Source organism: Protopterus annectens, chromosome 4.part0 (genome assembly GCF_019279795.1).
Source record: "Protopterus annectens isolate FY-2018-M chromosome 4.part0, PAN1.0, whole genome shotgun sequence".
Classification (NCBI taxonomy): Eukaryota; Metazoa; Chordata; order Ceratodontiformes; family Protopteridae; genus Protopterus; species Protopterus annectens.
In genome coordinates, this window is record NC_056733.1 from 461,905,900 (window position 1) to 461,928,893 (window position 22,994).

A 22,994-nucleotide genomic window follows, 5' to 3' on the forward strand; every position below is an offset into this window, starting at 1 on the left:
CATTGCTTCTTGCAAATTGAACTCACCTTTCATATTCCTCCACTTCTAACCTGTACTGCTTCACTATGCTGCGTTAGTGCTTCTACGTATCCTCTTCCAATCTGCAGTTGCAGCATCACTCCCAATTCTGTCATCAGCCACAGCTGCAAAAATGATGAGAAATGCCCTCATCTACAAAGCAGGTGAATTTCTCACTATCCTAGCCAAAATTCTACCAATCAATGTAAATACTAGCATGGGCCTCACTGGAAAAAATGTCACAGGACCAGTAAGAACTACTCTCATCAGCAAAATGTAATAAATACATACACATACTCTAAAACTTGCAATATTTCCTGTAACTACAGTGTCTTCTGAGATACATGCAAGTACTAATCTGTCCTTAGCTTAGAGAACTGTCTGTCGTGACTATTTCATATTCTAGATTCCATTTTCCCTGATGTAATTACTTTATGCAGTTCAGTTTTCTTTATTTTCTTAACTGTTAGCACAATATCCAGTTTGTTATGTTGGAGAGTAGATAACAGTGTGCTTTAACTTAGACATAATTTTTTAATAACACACATAACACCACAAGCATTCCTATGGATAAAGAAAAGAAACTACATCAATCCACATTCTTCTATATGTAATATTGCTGCACTTCCAACCCCTTCACAGTTCTGGCACTGCCTTAGGCTTCAGTGCATATAGCACTACATGCTTTAAAAATGTTGGCTTGACATTAAGTTTGAGCCCCCTCAAGTTTCCATTTATCTGGTAAATATTGTTTTGCATCTACCAGCAATTGAGAAAGTTCTTCATCTTTGACATTGCTATAACCATTTTGTGATGACGCAAGTTTAGTGCTTTAGTCCCAAACAACCAGAGACTTCATTAGAACAAGTATTTATTTAAAATTTGTTTATCGGGAAAGTCCAAGTTGAAGCAAAGCCAATTTTCAGCGGAGGCCGTGGAGAAATTCTCCCGACAAATATCTTTGTAACATGGAAGGAATCCAGAGCACCCAGAGGAAACCTACATGAACGCAGGAAGGACATGCAGACTCCACACAGAAGGCACCCCAGCTGAGAATCAAACCAGAAAACCTCTTGCTGTGAGGCAATAACACTACCGCTGCACCACTGTGCCAATATATACATTTATAGTTTATAGTATAAACATTTCAAACTCACAATTTAAAAACTCAATTAAATCACTTGATCAACAAAGGCCAGTGACTGAAGAAAATACATTAATCTTATAATGAATAAAACTAATATTTCATAGCCAGATAAAAATCTTTACTACACAAAAAAATAAATTAACAACTGAGCCCAAGCTGATTTCATAAAACTTTAATCTACAATTTTAAACTTTAAAAGGAAGCAATTTCAATATACAGGATATGCAGACTATATCATTCAACCCTGGATTAACACGCATTTTAAAAAAACTGCCACCATAATTCCCTTTTTTCTAACAAATCCCCCCAGAGACCCCCCTGTACGTTTTTTCAACCCTCTCCAACACAAAAAAAACTTGTGCATACAGAATGTCAAAATATACTTGAGGGCATTATTATTCCTACATTTCACAATGTCATGTAAATGTTCATAAACACATTCACTAACTTTTCTCATGGTTTTACCAATGTAAAACCCAAGGCATTGCTGACACTTAGCAAGATATACACCCTTATGGAATTACAATTAAAATGCCTTCTTGCTTCTATACATTAATACTGAATATGCACACAATCCCCCGTTAATATGCACCCACATTGGTTACATCTATCACATTTGAAAAGACCCATTTTCTTTGTATAATTCATAAGTACCTGTTCCCTCAGACCCTCAAGATAGCCTTTAAAACGCTTACCCTCTTTATAACTACACATGGCTTTACCCCTACGTTTTCTTTAAGTTCATTATTGTTAAGAAACAAACTCCATGTTTTCTCAATAATATATTTTGTAGAAGGGCTGTCTACATTATATGTAGTTACCATGGCTTCAGTGTAATCATCCTTATTAAAGAACAAGGCATTGGTCCCATTTTCAATTGTATTGATCAAAGGAATGTAAACACCAGACCTCCTTTTAGCTACCACCTCATCTAAATGAATTTCACAAACCCAAAGGGATGACATATATTTAGAAAATCTCAAGTAACTTATCCCGTTCAAGTACAAAAATGTCAAACTCAGAAACCATTCTAGCCAGCTGTACAAGATGGGCCTTAACAATGGCCTTCTTTTGCTGCATAAGATGATAGATGGTGAAATGGAGACAAATAACAAGAAAAAAGCAAAAGTTAGAACCATAAAAATACTGGGAAAAAAAGTATTTTTATATAATACTACTAAGTGTTTTCATCCCTCCAGTAACTGGGACTTCATCAAAGTAAAAAGAAACACACTTCCTACAGAATATTACATTTAAAATAAGAACCAGCCATTCACATTTATGTTAATCCTAAACTGATTACTTGGTAACTCAGCCTTAAAGCACTAAGGTACCATAAAAAATTCCTCATAAAATACTATGATATAAAACCAATAGTTTAAAAATTGTAAAATTGAAAACTACTAATATACCTCTGCCCTATATTTTAGCATACTATTCAAAGACGCTTGATCATTAATATCTGGTGTTACCATTGCATTTAATCGTAATTGCCATATTAATACTTAATACTCCAAAGTTGTCTCCATATCGCTGCCTCTCTCACCATAAAGTACTCTGTCTATAACAAAAAAATATAAAGTTTTGAAGGCTTGACAAACCTCAGAGTTTCTTCTCAAAGGGTTGGTGTTCTTTTGTCTTTTGATGTCATTGGTAAGTTCTCTAATTCTACCCCTTAAATTCCTAATAGTTTTCCCAATGTAAAATGCTGGGCATGAGACACATGTTGCTAAATACATAACACTAGTGTTGCTGCAATCAAAATGACTTGGACACAGAATTGCACTTTCATAACCTTCTATACTGACATAAGTTCCACCACTGATAAATTTACAGATACTACATCTTCCACATTTTCCCAATTACGTTCTCCTGGAATGTATAAAATTGCACTTAAAGGGCATTCAAGGAGGTCTTTTATTTTGCACATATTAAACATGATGATGTACAAGTCTGTTTCATTATAAATTGCACGTATTAAACACAATGATGTACAAGTCTGTTTCATTATAAATTGCACGTATTAAACAATGATGTACAAGTCTGTTTCATTATAAATTGCACGTATTAAACACAATGATGTACAAGTCTGTTTCATTATAAATTGCACGTATTAAACACAATGATGTACAAGTCTGTTTCATTATAAATTGCACGTATTAAACACAATGATGTACAAGTCTGTTTCATTATAAATTGCACGTATTAAACACAATGATGTACAAGTCTGTTTCATTATAAATTGCACGTATTAAACACAATGATGTACAAGTCTGTTTCATTATAAATTGCACGTATTAAACACAATGATGTACAAGTCTGTTTCATTATAAATTGCACGTATTAAACACAATGATGTACAAGTCTGTTTCATTATAAATTGCACGTATTAAACACAATGATGTACAAGTCTGTTTCATTATAAATTGCACGTATTAAACACAATGATGTACAAGTCTGTTTCATTATAAATTGCAAGTATTAAACACAATGATGTACAAGTCTGTTTCATTATAAATTGCAAGTATTAAACACAATGATGTACAAGTCTGTTTCATTATAAATTGCACATATTAAACACAATGATGTACAAGTCTGTTTCATTATAAATTGCACGTATTAAACACAATGATGTACAAGTCTGTTTCATTATAAATTGCACGTATTAAACACAGTGATGTGCAAGTCTGTTTCATTATAAATTGCACGTATTAATCACAATGATGTACAAGTCTGTTTCATTATAAATTGCACGTATTAAACACAATGATGTACAAGTCTGTTTCATTATAAATTGCACGTATTAAACACAATGATGTACAAGTCTGTTTCATTATAAATTGCACGTATTAAACACAATGATGTACAAGTCTGTTTCATTATAAATTGCACGTATTAAACACAATGATGTACAAGTCTGTTTCATTATAAATTGCACGTATTAAACACAATGATGTACAAGTCTGTTTCATTATAAATTGCACGTATTAAACACAATGATGTACAAGTCTGTTTCATTATAAATTGCACGTATTAAACACAATGATGTACAAGTCTGTTTCATTATAAATTGCACGTATTAAACACAATGATGTACAAGTCTGTTTCATTATAAATTGCACGTATTAAACACAATGATGTACAAGTCTGTTTCATTATAAATTGCACGTATTAAACACAATGATGTACAAGTCTGTTTCATTATAAATTGCACGTATTAAACACAATGATGTACAAGTCTGTTTCATTATAAATTGCACGTATTAAACACAATGATGTACAAGTCTGTTTCATTATAAATTGCACGTATTAAACACAATGATGTACAAGTCTGTTTCATTATAAATTGCACGTATTAAACACAATGATGTACAAGTCTGTTTCATTATAAATTGCACGTATTAAACACAATGATGTACAAGTCTGTTTCATTATAAATTGCACGTATTAAACACAATGATGTACAAGTCTGTTTCATTATAAATTGCACGTATTAAACACAATGATGTACAAGTCTGTTTCATTATAAATTGCACGTATTAAACACAATGATGTACAAGTCTGTTTCATTATAAATTGCACGTATTAAACACAATGATGTACAAGTCTGTTTCATTATAAATTGCACGTATTAAACACAATGATGTACAAGTCTGTTTCATTATAAATTGCACGTATTAAACACAATGATGTACAAGTCTGTTTCATTATAAATTGCACGTATTAAACACAATGATGTACAAGTCTGTTTCATTATAAATTGCACGTATTAAACACAATGATGTACAAGTCTGTTTCATTATAAATTGCACGTATTAAACACAATGATGTACAAGTCTGTTTCATTATAAATTGCACGTATTAAACACAATGATGTACAAGTCTGTTTCATTATAAATTGCACGTATTAAACACAATGATGTACAAGTCTGTTTCATTATAAATTGCACGTATTAAACACAATGATGTACAAGTCTGTTTCATTATAAATTGCACGTATTAAACACAATGATGTACAAGTCTGTTTCATTATAAATTGCACGTATTAAACACAATGATGTACAAGTCTGTTTCATTATAAATTGCACGTATTAAACACAATGATGTACAAGTCTGTTTCATTATAAATTGCACGTATTAAACACAATGATGTACAAGTCTGTTTCATTATAAATTGCACGTATTAAACACAATGATGTACAAGTCTGTTTCATTATAAATTGCACGTATTAAACACAATGATGTACAAGTCTGTTTCATTATAAATTGCACGTATTAAACACAATGATGTACAAGTCTGTTTCATTATAAATTGCACGTATTAAACACAATGATGTACAAGTCTGTTTCATTATAAATTGCACGTATTAAACACAATGATGTACAAGTCTGTTTCATTATAAATTGCACGTATTAAACACAATGATGTACAAGTCTGTTTCATTATAAATTGCACGTATTAAACACAATGATGTACAAGTCTGTTTCATTATAAATTGCACGTATTAAACACAATGATGTACAAGTCTGTTTCATTATAAATTGCACGTATTAAACACAATGATGTACAAGTCTGTTTCATTATAAATTGCACGTATTAAACACAATGATGTACAAGTCTGTTTCATTATAAATTGCACGTATTAAACACAATGATGTACAAGTCTGTTTCATTATAAATTGCACGTATTAAACACAATGATGTACAAGTCTGTTTCATTATAAATTGCACGTATTAAACACAATGATGTACAAGTCTGTTTCATTATAAATTGCACGTATTAAACACAATGATGTACAAGTCTGTTTCATTATAAATTGCACGTATTAAACACAATGATGTACAAGTCTGTTTCATTATAAATTGCACGTATTAAACACAATGATGTACAAGTCTGTTTCATTATAAATTGCACGTATTAAACACAATGATGTACAAGTCTGTTTCATTATAAATTGCACGTATTAAACACAATGATGTACAAGTCTGTTTCATTATAAATTGCACGTATTAAACACAATGATGTACAAGTCTGTTTCATTATAAATTGCACGTATTAAACACAATGATGTACAAGTCTGTTTCATTATAAATTGCACGTATTAAACACAATGATGTACAAGTCTGTTTCATTATAAATTGCACGTATTAAACACAATGATGTACAAGTCTGTTTCATTATAAATTGCACGTATTAAACACAATGATGTACAAGTCTGTTTCATTATAAATTGCACGTATTAAACACAATGATGTACAAGTCTGTTTCATTATAAATTGCACGTATTAAACACAATGATGTACAAGTCTGTTTCATTATAAATTGCACGTATTAAACACAATGATGTACAAGTCTGTTTCATTATAAATTGCACGTATTAAACACAATGATGTACAAGTCTGTTTCATTATAAATTGCACGTATTAAACACAATGATGTACAAGTCTGTTTCATTATAAATTGCACGTATTAAACACAATGATGTACAAGTCTGTTTCATTATAAATTGCACGTATTAAACACAATGATGTACAAGTCTGTTTCATTATAAATTGCACGTATTAAACACAATGATGTACAAGTCTGTTTCATTATAAATTGCACGTATTAAACACAATGATGTACAAGTCTGTTTCATTATAAATTGCACGTATTAAACACAATGATGTACAAGTCTGTTTCATTATAAATTGCACGTATTAAACACAATGATGTACAAGTCTGTTTCATTATAAATTGCAGGTATTAAACACAATGATGTACAAGTCTGTTTCATTATAAATTGCACGTATTAAACACAATGATGTACAAGTCTGTTTCATTATAAATTGCACGTATTAAACACAATGATGTACAAGTCTGTTTCATTATAAATTGCACGTATTAAACACAATGATGTACAAGTCTGTTTCATTATAAATTGCACGTATTAAACACAATGATGTACAAGTCTGTTTCATTATAAATTGCACGTATTAAACACAATGATGTACAAGTCTGTTTCATTATAAATTGCACGTATTAAACACAATGATGTACAAGTCTGTTTCATTATAAATTGCACGTATTAAACACAATGATGTACAAGTCTGTTTCATTATAAATTGCACGTATTAAACACAATGATGTACAAGTCTGTTTCATTATAAATTGCACGTATTAAACACAATGATGTACAAGTCTGTTTCATTATAAATTGCACGTATTAAACACAATGATGTACAAGTCTGTTTCATTATAAATTGCACGTATTAAACACAATGATGTACAAGTCTGTTTCATTATAAATTGCACGTATTAAACACAATGATGTACAAGTCTGTTTCATTATAAATTGCACGTATTAAACACAATGATGTACAAGTCTGTTTCATTATAAATTGCACGTGATAAACACAATGATGTACAAGTCTGTTTCATTATAAATTGCACGTATTAAACACAATGATGTACAAGTCTGTTTCATTATAAATTGCACGTATTAAACACAATGATGTACAAGTCTGTTTCATTATAAATTGCACGTATTAAACACAATGATGTACAAGTCTGTTTCATTATAAATTGCACGATTAAACACAATGATGTACAAGTCTGTTACATTATAAATTGCACGTATTAAACACAATGATGTACAAGTCTGTTTCATTATAAATTGCACGTATTAAACACAATGATGTACAAGTCTGTTTCATTATAAATTGCACGTATTAAACACAATGATGTACAAGTCTGTTTCATTATAAATTGCACGTATTAAACACAATGATGTACAAGTCTGTTTCATTATAAATTGCACGTATTAAACACAATGATGTACAAGTCTGTTTCATTATAAATTGCACGTATTAAACACAATGATGTACAAGTCTGTTTCATTATAAATTGCACGTATTAAACACAATGATGTACAAGTCTGTTTCATTATAAATTGCACGTATTAAACACAATGATGTACAAGTCTGTTTCATTATAAATTGCACGTATTAAACACAATGATGTACAAGTCTGTTTCATTATAAATTGCACGTATTAAACACAATGATGTACAAGTCTGTTTCATTATAAATTGCACGTATTAAACACAATGATGTACAAGTCTGTTTCATTATAAATTGCACGTATTAAACACAATGATGTACAAGTCTGTTTCATTATAAATTGCACGTATTAAACACAATGATGTACAAGTCTGTTTCATTATAAATTGCACGTATTAAACACAATGATGTACAAGTCTGTTTCATTATAAATTGCACGTATTAAACACAATGATGTACAAGTCTGTTTCATTATAAATTGCACGTATTAAACACAATGATGTACAAGTCTGTTTCATTATAAATTGCACGTATTAAACACAATGATGTACAAGTCTGTTTCATTATAAATTGCACGTATTAAACACAATGATGTACAAGTCTGTTTCATTATAAATTGCACGTATTAAACACAATGATGTACAAGTCTGTTTCATTATAAATTGCACGTATTAAACACAATGATGTACAAGTCTGTTTCATTATAAATTGCATGTTTTAAACACAATGATGTACAAGTCTGTTTCATTATAAATTGCACGTATTAAACACAATGATGTACAAGTCTGTTTCATTATAAATTGCACGTATTAAACACAATGATGTACAAGTCTGTTTCATTATAAATTGCACGTATTAAACACAATGATGTACAAGTCTGTTTCATTATAAATTGCACGTATTAAACACAATGATGTACAAGTCTGTTTCATTATAAATTGACGTACTAAACACAATGATGTACAAGTCTGTTTCATTATAAATTGCACGTATTAAACACAATGATGTACAAGTCTGTTTCATTATAAATTGCAGGTATTAAACACAATGATGTACAAGTCTGTTTCATTATAAATTGCACGTATTAAACACAATGATGTACAAGTCTGTTTCATTATAAATTGCACGTATTAAACACAATGATGTACAAGTCGGTTTCATTATAAATTGCACGTATTAAACACAATGATTTACAAGTCTGTTTCATTATAAATTGCACGTATTAAACACAATGATGTACAAGTCTGTTTCATTATAAATTGCACGTATTAAACACAATGATGTACAAGTCTGTTTCATTATAAATTGCACATATTAAACACAATGATGTACAAGTCTGTTTCATTATAAATTGCACGTATTAAACACAATGATGTACAAGTCTGTTTCATTATAAATTGCACGTATTAAACACAATGATGTACAAGTCTGTTTCATTATAAATTGCACGTATTAAACACAATGATGTACAAGTCTGTTTCATTATAAATTGCACGTATTAAACACAATGATGTACAAGTCTGTTTCATTATAAATTGCACGTATTAAACACAATGATGTACAAGTCTGTTTCATTATAAATTGCACGTATTAAACACAATGATGTACAAGTCTGTTTCATTATAAATTGCACGTATTAAACACAATGATGTACAAGTCTGTTTCATTATAAATTGCACGTATTAAACACAATGATGTACAAGTCTGTTTCATTATAAATTGCACGTATTAAACACAATGATGTACAAGTCTGTTTCATTATAAATTGCACGTATTAAACACAATGATGTACAAGTCTGTTTCATTATAAATTGCACGTATTAAACACAATGATGTACAAGTCTGTTTCATTATAAATTGCACGTATTAAACACAATGATGTACAAGTCTGTTTCATTATAAATTGCACGTATTAAACACAATGATGTACAAGTCTGTTTCATTATAAATTGCACGTATTAAACACAATGATGTACAAGTCTGTTTCATTATAAATTGCACGTATTAAACACAATGATGTACAAGTCTGTTTCATTATAAATTGCACGTATTAAACACAATGATGTACAAGTCTGTTTCATTATAAATTGCACGTATTAAACACAATGATGTACAAGTCTGTTTCATTATAAATTGCACGTATTAAACACAATGATGTACAAGTCTGTTTCATTATAAATTGCACGTATTAAACACAATGATGTACAAGTCTGTTTCATTATAAATTGCACGTATTAAACACAATGATGTACAAGTCTGTTTCATTATAAATTGCACGTATTAAACACAATGATGTACAAGTCTGTTTCATTATAAATTGCACGTATTAAACACAATGATGTACAAGTCTGTTTCATTATAAATTGCACGTATTAAACACAATGATGTACAAGTCTGTTTCATTATAAATTGCACGTATTAAACACAATGATGTACAAGTCTGTTTCATTATAAATTGCACGTATTAAACACAATGATGTACAAGTCTGTTTCATTATAAATTGCACGTATTAAACACAATGATGTACAAGTCTGTTTCATTATAAATTGCACGTATTAAACGCAGTGATGTACAAGTCTGTTTCATTATAAAGTGCACGTATTAAACGCAGTGATGCACAAGTCTGTTTCATTATAAATTGCACGTATTAAACACAATGATGTACAAGTCTGTTTCATTATAAATTGCACGTATTAAACACAATGATGTACAAGTCTGTTTCATTATAAATTGCGTATTAAACACAATGATGTACAAGTCTGTTTCATTATAAATTGCACGTATTAAACACAATGATGTACAAGTCTGTTTCATTATAAATTGCACGTATTAAACACAATGATGTACAAGTCTGTTTCATTATAAATTGCACGTATTAAACACAATGATGTACAAGTCTGTTTCATTATAAATTGCACGTATTAAACACAATGATGTACAAGTCTGTTTCATTATAAATTGCACGTATTAAACACAATGATGTACAAGTCTGTTTCATTATAAATTGCACGTATTAAACACAATGATGTACAAGTCTGTTTCATTATAAATTGCACGTATTAAACACAATGATGTACAAGTCTGTTTCATTATAAATTGCACGTATTAAACACAATGATGTACAAGTCTGTTTCATTATAAATTGCACGTATTAAACACAATGATGTACAAGTCTGTTTCATTATAAATTGCACGTATTAAACACAATGATGTACAAGTCTGTTTCATTATAAATTGCACGTATTAAACACAATGATGTACAAGTCTGTTTCATTATAAATTGCACGTATTAAACACAATGATGTACAAGTCTGTTTCATTATAAATTGCACGTATTAAACACAATGATGTACAAGTCTGTTTCATTATAAATTGCACGTATTAAACACAATGATGTACAAGTCTGTTTCATTATAAATTGCACGTATTAAACACAATGATGTACAAGTCTGTTTCATTATAAATTGCACGTATTAAACACAATGATGTACAAGTCTGTTTCATTATAAATTGCACGTATTAAACACAATGATGTACAAGTCTGTTTCATTATAAATTGCACGTATTAAACACAATGATGTACAAGTCTGTTTCATTATAAATTGCACGTATTAAACACAATGATGTACAAGTCTGTTTCATTATAAATTGCACGTATTAAACACAATGATGTACAAGTCTGTTTCATTATAAATTGCACGTATTAAACACAATGATGTACAAGTCTGTTTCATTATAAATTGCACGTATTAAACACAATGATGTACAAGTCTGTTTCATTATAAATTGCACGTATTAAACACAATGATGTACAAGTCTGTTTCATTATAAATTGCACGTATTAAACACAATGATGTACAAGTCTGTTTCATTATAAATTGCACGTATTAAACACAATGATGTACAAGTCTGTTTCATTATAAATTGCACGTATTAAACACAATGATGTACAAGTCTGTTTCATTATAAATTGCACGTATTAAACACAATGATGTACAAGTCTGTTTCATTATAAATTGCACGTATTAAACACAATGATGTACAAGTCTGTTTCATTATAAATTGCACGTATTAAACACAATGATGTACAAGTCTGTTTCATTATAAATTGCACGTATTAAACACAATGATGTACAAGTCTGTTTCATTATAAATTGCACGTATTAAACACAATGATGTACAAGTCTGTTTCATTATAAATTGCACGTATTAAACACAATGATGTACAAGTCTGTTTCATTATAAATTGCACGTATTAAACACAATGATGTACAAGTCTGTTTCATTATAAATTGCACGTATTAAACACAATGATGTACAAGTCTGTTTCATTATAAATTGCACGTATTAAACACAATGATGTACAAGTCTGTTTCATTATAAATTGCACGTATTAAACACAATGATGTACAAGTCTGTTTCATTATAAATTGCACGTATTAAACACAATGATGTACAAGTCTGTTTCATTATAAAGTGCACGATTAAACACAATGATGTACAAGTCTGTTTCATTATAAATTGCACGTATTAAACACAATGATGTACAAGTCTGTTTCATTATAAATTGACGTACTAAACACAATGATGTACAAGTCTGTTTCATTATAAATTGCACGTATTAAACACAATGATGTACAAGTCTGTTTCATTATAAATTGCACGTATTAAACACAATGATGTACAAGTCTGTTTCATTATAAATTGCACGTATTAAACACAATGATGTACAAGTCTGTTTCATTATAAATTGCACGTATTAAACACAATGATGTACAAGTCTGTTTCATTATAAATTGCACGTATTAAACACAATGATGTACAAGTCTGTTTCATTATAAATTGCACGTATTAAACACAATGATGTACAAGTCTGTTTCATTATAAATTGCACGTATTAAACACAATGATGTACAAGTCTGTTTCATTATAAATTGCACGTATTAAACACAATGATTTACAAGTCTGTTTCATTATAAATTGCACGTATTAAACACAATGATGTACAAGTCGGTTTCATTATAAATTGCACGTATTAAACACAATGATGTACAAGTCTGTTTCATTATAAATTGCACGTATTAAACACAATGATGTACAAGTCTGTTTCATTATAAATTGCACGTATTAAACACAATGATGTACAAGTCTGTTTCATTATAAATTGCACGTATTAAACACAATGATGTACAAGTCTGTTTCATTATAAATTGCACGTATTAAACACAATGATGTACAAGTCTGTTTCATTATAAATTGCACGTATTAAACACAATGATGTACAAGTCTGCTTCGTTATTAGACAAGATCAGCATTTCTGAAGTTCTGCTATTGTTGAAGGATATGCTTCATTTTCTTTCTTTTAATATTAATTTCTTTCCTATTCTTTTTGAGTGTATATATAGTACCAATGTATACTATAATGCTTATAAGCTTTGATTGTTTTTTGTTTTGTAACCTTGAGATGAGTCTGAAAATGTTCTTTTGAGATTGGTGCATTACTCCAGTCAAAATTCAAATAAAATAAATAAAACAAATGGTAATAACTGTTGCCCTTAGTACATCATGTTTAATATGTGCAATTTATAATGAAACAGAGTTGTATATCATCATGTGTAATACGTGCAATTTATACAAGGGTGCTATGGTAAATGCTTATCGGCTGGAACTTGATGGCATCACTGCAGAGATGAGACAAGATCAATTATCACAGCAGTTTGCCAGGTCCACGGCACACTTCATTGCTAGCAGGATTTTTCCTAGCATGCAATGGAAGTGTGTTCCTTTTTTTTCCATGACACTACTATGTTGCCAAACTATGCTTGCTGGGTATCATACTAGCAGGAGATGCTGTCTGTTATCCTTCTGGGTGCAGTGTCTCTGGTAGTATGTGGCTGGCTTCCCATAATTTGTCCCTACTAGGACCAGCCTTTACTTTTGTGCCCGTCTAAACCTATATATATATATATATATATATATATATATATATATATATATATATATCATATTCTGATCAGAGGTACAGCATATGACACCTACAACACCATAATCAAGTTGCCATATACTTTCTGTGAAACTACAAAGTGTAGCAAAGCTTCCGAGTAAAGCTGCAGTTATTTTCCAAGTCTTGTACATACATTTTGATGTCATATAGTATGTGGTAGACACTGTGGTTTAAAAGTGCTGAGTACAGTAATGAAGGTTTTTTTTTTTACCCTCATTGAATGTTTCTCCTGTAATGTGTTGTATTCATGACCTGGCATGATACAGGCAATGAAGGGAAGACAGATGGGGTCAATGGTGGCCAGGGCATAAGAGATCTGAATTCATTCTTGTCTAGGTTTTCTTCTGTCATTAACTGCTTCACTTTATTTGTTATCAAAAACACTCTATGTCCCACTTTTTTATGACAGACACTGCATTTTTTTGTTATTATTCCTCCTTTTAAGGTTAAATATTTAAAGTATAGATGTGACTGAGAAACGCCAATTAGTTTTAAGAATCCATTCTTTTAGCCAATGTCATCACCTCAAGATAGCTTTCTGTAATAGTGTACTTTTTATCTTGATATATCCCCATCACTTCAGACACAGCAGCTGGCTGTAAGTCAGCAATTTTAGTCTAACTGAAAGTCATGCAAAGGGACTGCTGCAAGGGGGATTTCACAGTATGCAAAAGATAACAAATTCAGAAAATGCAGTTTCATTGACCCAGTTTCTAACTGAAACTGGGTTTGCTACATTTATTTTCATGAAACTGATAAGAATCCTTTCATAGTTCGGTATTCTTTATAACAAGGTGGTATGTAAAGGCAATGTTTGTTCCTATATACATGCCTTCTGGTTTTGGCACAATTTCGTAGAATGCACCAAGAGAACATCTTTCTCTGAACAAAATGTAAGGGTACAGAATGAGGTTGTATGAAAATGTTGGAACATGCACATCACGGCTATGTACATTAACTCATGTATCAGTTCCATAGTACTTCCTCAGGTAGACAAGTTACCTCTAGCTGTAAAATTGCAGAGAAACATTGTGAGTAACACTTCAGTAACCAAAAAAAAAGTCGAGTGTGTGTGCGTGTGTGTGTGTGTGTGTGTGTGTGTGTGTGTGTGTGTGTGTGTGTGTGTGTATATATGTGTGTGTCCTTGGCATGTTTATATTTTTTTAGACTTTCAGTTTCCTTTAACAGATTATATTCAAATATAACATTGCAACTTATATGTCTTTAAATAATTTAAATAGGAAAGAAAAATATATGAGTAACATATGCTATATAAAGAGGAAAGGCATTTCTTACCTCAGGGGACCGGACAATACTCTGTAGTATGGCATAGACAATAATAGAACTGGAACCTATAATACTGAGGAACATAACAGAGATTAACGTAATATCTAATGCATGGGTTTCCAATCAAAGTATGACTTCAGTGCTGTTTTTCTGTTAGAACTCTTACCTTAAAAGGGCCATTGCAAACTGAATCCAGTGAATGGATAAATATACCTAAACAGGATAATGGAATATCAGTTAAAAAAAAATTTAATACATTATAACAAATATGATTTATTTCTCAACTTGATTTGCTCTTCTCCAATATTGACATAGATTGCATAAGCCAACTGTCATATCTTCCTCAGTCATGGGTCAACAGCAGTAAGTGTATCTGCAATGCAAGATAATCTCCATTGATGAGCTGGACTAACTTATTCATTCACTGCTAAAATTGCCTTACAGGAAGAGCTATTAACTTCCAAAGGTGACACCTAGAGTAGCAAACTAAACAGCATGTCTAGTCTGTAGTAATTAATTTCACCTCCCCGCCTCTTGACTGGTAGCACACTGTACCTAATCCCTTCCACTCATTTTGCAGGTGGTAAACCCCCATGGTGGTTCAACACTTCTTTTAAAGGCTTGGTGCACTGGTGAACCAGCTAAGAGGGTCCCTCTGGCAAATAACACACCCACACACCCACACACACACACACACACACACACACACACACACTGATCTGGCTCCAGATTATACCTCTCTACCTCTTAGCACACTAATTCTGGACAATGCCAAAAATAATGAGACAAAGGCCCAAACTCAGGGACAGGTTTTAAATATTGCTCTTATAAGGACCTCAGACACATGCACCCTCTGTGCCACAATAAGGTTTATGTATCACAGGGTCTTGATCATGAGTGAAGGTAGAGGGGATCAGTGGACTAACCACTGGATGGGAGCAGCAGCGGCACTGCTGTGGGTATTACATTAGTCTGCGGTGGTGAAACAAGAAGTGAGACATTAATAAGTCAGCCTATATCTGCATTATTAGCTATGGTCACATGCTTTGGCTAGTAACCAAAAAGATGAGTTCATGGGTGGAAGCAGCCAAAATTAGGTTCCTTTGCAGGGTTACTGAGTTCACAGCACATGACAGTATGAGAAGTCTGTCATTCTGGAAAGATCTTGGAGTGCAACTACTGCTCCACCAAGCTGAAAAGAGTCATCAAAGATGGTTTAAGCACCAAGTCTGTATGCCCCTTCAGCACCTCTTGAGGTAGTTGTAGCATAGTACAGACCCCTGGGGAAAGTTTCAAGCACAATCCCAGGATATGATAGAGAGGTTATATCACCCAGTAACAAAATATTAGGTAAATTAAACAAAAATCAGGTTTGTGAGTCAAAACAGCATGAACCAAAAATGATAATATCACTATCTGTGCATACAGTAATAACTAGGTAAACTGACTGCTCATCAGTAAAAATAAAACTATATCATGCTGAAGATAACATTTTAGAGCACATATGTTTTACATCAGAGCATCACAAATGTCCAGTACACACACCACATGTGCAGTATGTGATCATGCATACACTATAACAGTATTACGGGAGAAGTGTTATCTTATATTATAAGACTCACTAAAGGATGGGTCCAGTCTACACATATCCATTAATGCTTTATTGTGAATGCACACTTATAGCAAATAAACAACAAATGATAATGCGATGTGAGCAAGAGACATCTGCATAAAAATGAAATGCTAGAGAAATTAGTAGAAGGGATGCAATGGACACTACAAAATCAGATAAGAAGAATGTCAGGCTAGGCAGCTGTGTCAGTAAAGCAATGATAACAAATGTCTTATAGAGACTGTACATAGAAAAAATAATTTCGGGTTACCTATGATGTAAAATGAGATTTGATTCTAGGACAGAAGTAACTGACTTTATTGAGTATAAAATACAATTATCAAAAATTTAAATGATTTTTTACAAGTCAATAATTATGACATTACTGCAAAATAATTACAGCATACTTAAAGTTAAAATGTTGTGGCAGTCAATAAACAGTGAAATTATGTATACTAAAAACAGTTTTTGTTTAACAGGTAATTGGCAGTCAACATGCACTCAACCTATAAGAAATAGCCAGTACAAGAAAAAGCAATACTAAACAATTTTTAATATTATATGTTCTTAACTTAAATGTAATTTGTAGTAAGGATATCATTAAAATGGGCAAATTAATATAATAAAGCTGAAATGGGTGAATAGAGTGATTCTTTAATATAATAAATGTTGTAAGTAAAGCAAAGAAATGCACAAATATCACTGAATATGAGTTTGTATAGAAGTAATCCCCAACTTCTGAGTGGGTTTCTGCTTGTTTGCTCATCACCCACTATCAAGGACTGCCACGCAATTGTGCGCCATAGCCGGACAGATAATTTCAACAATTTTTTCCCTTAGCTACAGCTGCATCCCAAAAGTGTAGTTCCTCATCTTTAGCACATTTCTGGGCAAAGAGGCTAGACTTCTGTGTTACTATAATCTTCTATTTTTTTCTTGTATTTAAACCCCACATTTGAACAGGTTTGGGCTTGTTTGTACATCACGCACTACAGCTGCATAGTTTTTAACCCACTGAGAGGTATTCCAGCTACAAATTTCCCTTAGTAGCACTTATGTGATTACATAGTAGTAATCCTCTTGATCTTCCACCCTTTACCCCCTTAGCTCTCTCCCTCAGATTCTGACAAGTATGGATGGACAATTCCCAATGGTTTCTCCTGCCAGTCTGGTTGATATGGGCAGCCTGAGACAGTGTACCAACTCTGCCTCATGTACACAACCTTCTACTACTACCACCTAGGAACACAATTTGAGAGATTCAACTACATTAAGAACCTAGAGTCTATGCTCTCCCCCTCACAAGCCAGTATATATCTGACACTGAGAAGGTTATCAACACAAACACCACCCACACAACACACACGCACATATGCAGAGTTCCTCAACAAAACATACCCAAACAGAGAGACCTTCGAGGCAAAAACACATGCGAACACCCCTACCCAACACACCACACATAGTCCACACACCTGTGTCTCACAGCCACTAAGACCTAAACATAAACCCAACATATTAGTCATAGGATAGTCCATTGTGAGACACGCCGATGTGCCCCTCACCAGGCTGGATAAGGAGAAAGTCACGGTTAGTTGCTTGTCAGGTGCCAGAATCCACCATATCACCCATGCACTCAAGTCTCTCAACAGGTACTGTTATGAATCTGCCATAGTTCATATTGGTGTGAATGACTTGAGACATACCTCCCTGCAACATATGAAGACAGACATGATCAAGCTCATTGAATATGTGTCCCAGGCAGGTATGTTCCTAGACTTAAGCAACATTCTACCATCACCCAGAATGATGCCTCAATACAAACAGAAAATGATTGACTATAACAACTGTCTTAGTTTCTGGTGTCATTCCAAGGTGATCCAGTACCTGACAGCCTGGGAAAACATGATCAACAGACCACAATGCTTTGCCAGAGATGGACTGCATCTGTCTCCCTTGGAATTCAGGCTCCTGGCAAAGGCTCTCACCTCCCCCATAGTGCCTTTTTTAGGCAATGTCATGAGATCAAAACTACCAGCATGAAAATATCATTGAAATGCAAATTAAAGGTCATGCTATTAAATGCTAGGAGTTTAAACATAAAACTGCATTCATTGCAAGCATTCTTAACACTGGAAGATGCTGACATTTGTGCAGTCACAGAAACCTGTTTCAAAGTTGCAGAGAGCACCCCAGCCATACCGGGTTACTCATCCTATCATACATTCAGACCCCAAACTATGGATAGCAAAGCAAAAGGAGGTGGAGTTGCAATATATATATTAAAGGCATACACACCTCTAGGCTGGTCAAACATTATGTCGCACAGGAGACACTCCAGGAGCAGTTAACCATTGACAAGACCCCTATTCAAATCATAGCTGGCTACAGGCCCCCAACTTTGACTCAAGATGCCCACTCCACTTATCTGGATCTCTTCGAGTCTATCAAGATTCAACCCTTTAACCTGATCCTGGGTGACTTTAACTACCAAACCATAGACTGGAAGAACTACTCATGCCAAAACACAAATTCCCAGAGATCCCTTGATTTCATCATTGCAAATGCCTTGGACCAGCTGGTTGACACCCCAACAAGAGGTGATAATATATTGGAGTTGTATTAACCAACATGAGTAACCACTGCAGCATCCTTACAGTGTCATCCTCCCTGATAAGATCCAACCACAAACTGGTCACTTTCAAAGTCACCATCTCCCCGACCCGTTCCCAGCTAGGATCAAACAAAAAACTACACGAGCATTTATATAGCTGCATGGAATCAGGAATACCTGACAGGACAAAATCTTCCTCCTCAAAGAACAGTAAACCTATCTAGTGGACATCTGCAATAAATAAACTCTATAATAAAAAGAAAAAAATTGCTATTCAGAACCAAGAAGAAGCAGGTGTCTAATTGGAAGCAATCTCTCCTTAGCCTGAACAAGCAAATAAGAGTATTAGTGAAATCCTCCAAAGCAAACTTTGAGTCCAAACTAGCCAAATCTACTAAAGATAATCATAAGACCTTCTTCACATATGTCCGCAATCTCATCATCAGAGGCACATGGGATATATGCAAATGATCCCTATGAACATCAGGTGTTGGCAATTCTGAATGCCCATGACTTGTTTTGTTGCTTTATTGGACAATTTCAGGCCAATAAAGCCAAACCCACTAGCTGTGGATTTTGCATATATCCCATGTGTCTCTGATACAAGAGGTTTGGGAGGTCACTCAGTGGAAGTTCTAGCTTTGCTGGAGTTTTCATTTTGTTTTTACTGATTGTTTTTTTAGTGACCTTCTTACTTATTGTTTTAGTTTGTTGTTTGGGATATTTTTGCAGTGACCCTAATGATAATGGGCATCAGTTGGGTATAACAGCCTTGTGTTTCTAATGCTTAGTTAAACACTCTGCTTGTGCTGTGCTGATGAGGTCATAACAACGCTGCAATATGCATATCCACAGCTAGTGGGGTTTGGCTTTATTGGTCTGAAATTGTCCAGTAAACCGACAAAACAAGTCATGGACATTCAGAATTGCCAATCAGCTAAAAGGGTTCTCACCATGCCCAGTTATGGTCAAGCTTATCCTGAGCTACTTAGGCGCTGGCAGTTACTTAACCTTGAGTGCAATGCTAAATATATGCAGCTCCTTATCGAATTTTTTAGACCAGAGGAGCTAAAACTATCTAATGAAATCACTGAGTTGCAAAACATAATTAACAATACCTATTCAGATGAACTTGTTGGTGATAAAATGGATGTGTTGTTTGAAAATATTACTGGATATGACAAAAGACTTTCTGCTACCAAAAACAAACAATTACAAAGGGATATGAAGGATTTTAAAGAAGGTAATGTCTTCTCTTCGGTGGTGCTGCAGTAGCGTTGTCGCCTCACAGTAAGACATTGTCCGGTTCGATTCTCAGCTAGAGCGTCTTCTGCATGGAGACATGTGTGAATGGGTGCACCTTCGTTGAAGGTTGTGCATCAGGCCTGGCAAGCCAGTATGTAAAAATCAACTGCCAATCATTAGCGGACCGGAGCTCCGCTGTGGCGACCCCTAACCGGGAAAAGTCGAAAGACACAAACAAACAAATGTCTTCTCTTGGGTAAATGAAAGGGTTAATACTAACTCCAACATACAGCATATAACAGGAAATGGGCGGAGCTCTGTAAGACCCAGAACTACATTGCATTCAACTGTTTCAGATGAACAAGCAGCATATGCAAATGCTGTTAAAACTACCACTTCTACAGAACCCACAGAACTTTTACCCAATGTTCCTATTGTTCCTGTAAGTGAGGGAATTGTTTCAGAAGTCAACCTAAATACTTCTGTAGCTGCTGTAAGCACTCACTCTGATGCTAGCACAAGCACTGCAGCTGTTAGACCTAAAACAAGCATGGCTTCCAGTGTGAGTTTGAATTCCACAGAGCAGGCCTCTGTACTATCAGGCTCCATGCGTGGACATTTTTTATTGAAAGAACCTCTGCCTATAAGAGGCAGATCGAGGAATCGCCTGCAAAATCAATGTACATGACGACTACACAGCCAGGAGGACGAAATAAGGTCAGGAAAGAGATACAAACAAGCTTAGTTCACAATATCTCTACTTTAACTTTAACTGACTCACAATTATCTGTGTTAAACAGAGGTTTAACCTTTGTTCCGGCTCAAAGAATGGACATAACAGAGGTAATTAAAGACCTACACCTTTTTGGCAGAACTCTTACACTTAAAGCTATGTTTGATAATTCTAATAATGCTGATTGCATATTTAGAAAGCCCAGCACTTACATACCACCTAGTAATTCTACTATAGATCTGTTCATTGACATTTGTGAAAAACAACTTAGAAGTCTCTAGATAAGCAAACTAATAATTTTAGTAATTTATCAGCTGCAGAGTTACAAGCTCTAGTTGAATTGAAAGAACTAAATAGTATAGAAATACGTCCAGTTAATAAAGGAGGTGGTATTGTTGCTATCGACAAGGACAAATATATAGAATCTATGTTGTCATCTCAGTGACGTTGATACGTATGCCATTTTACCTATGCATATACTCAGTAGTGTCATAGAAAAAGTACAGTTTTTGATCTTTGATTTATTAATAACAGGCATGATATCTGAGCAACTGTTTGAGTATTTCAAGGTAGAACATCCAGCAGTCCCTTTGATATATGGTCTACCCAAAATACATAAGAATCCCTTAACTCCACCTGTGCGCCCTATAGTTTCAGGCCGAGGTTGGGTAACTGAGCCACTTTCTATTTTTGTAGAAAAGACTTTGCATGCTGCCTTGGCTAATTGTAACACTGTTTTAAAGGATACCAAGAGTTTTTTAAATGAGCTATCGAAACAAAATGAAATTATCTTAGGACAATGTTTATTTGTAACTCTGGATATTGAATCATTGTTCACTGTTATACCCAATGAATGGGGAATTGAAAATGTCAGAGAATTACTGTGTGAGAGAAACACCCCTGATACTAAGGTGAAACTTATTTGCACACTTTTGGAAATCATCTTAGAAAACAATGTGTTTATTTTTAATGATGTTTATTATGCACAAAAAGTTGGCGTAGCTATGGGCACAGCTTTTGCTAATAGCTATGCCAACCTATCCCTAGCTAATTGGGAAGCTAAACATGTATTTTTGAATAATGAATAGCAGGTTAACATCAAATGATATAAACGTTTTGTGGATGATATTTTTTTGTTGTGGCATGGCTCAGAGCAGCGGCTACAAGAGTTTCTTTTATACTTAAATCAGTTGAATACTTTTTTGAGTTTTACCTATGAATATTCTGATAAAGAAGTAGAGTTTTTGGATGTTAAAGTTACTAAAAATAATTTAGCCACTGTGTCTGCTACTTTGTATAAGAAAACTGTTAGAAAGAATAATGTTCTACACTATGGCAGTATGCATCCGAATCATACAAAATTCAATGTGTTGAAAGGACAGATATTTCGAACTATGAGACTTTTTAACGATGATGATAGTCTCATTGTTGCATTACAAACACTTAAACAAGAATTTTTAGAAAGAGGCTATAGTAGTAAACTTATTGATTCTCAAATAGCAGAAGGATGGCG

The 22,994-nt window shown here is 33.3% G+C and overlaps 1 protein-coding gene across 4 annotated transcripts in view; it reads right to left on the bottom strand.

The window, feature by feature from the left end:
- The window catches only part of TMEM116 (transmembrane protein 116), a 436,275-nt gene that overhangs the window by 214,090 nt on the left and 199,191 nt on the right, over positions 1-22,994 (bottom strand). For all 4 annotated transcript variants that reach the window (XM_044068383.1, XM_044068382.1, XM_044068384.1 and 1 more), the window contains exons 2-3: positions 15,447-15,493; positions 15,290-15,353 (exon numbers count right to left, since the gene is read on the bottom strand). In XM_044068383.1, the coding sequence (XP_043924318.1) occupies positions 15,290-15,353; positions 15,447-15,460 (78 nt within the window). In that variant the 5' untranslated portion in view covers positions 15,461-15,493. The remainder of the gene's footprint in view (positions 1-15,289; positions 15,354-15,446; positions 15,494-22,994) is intronic.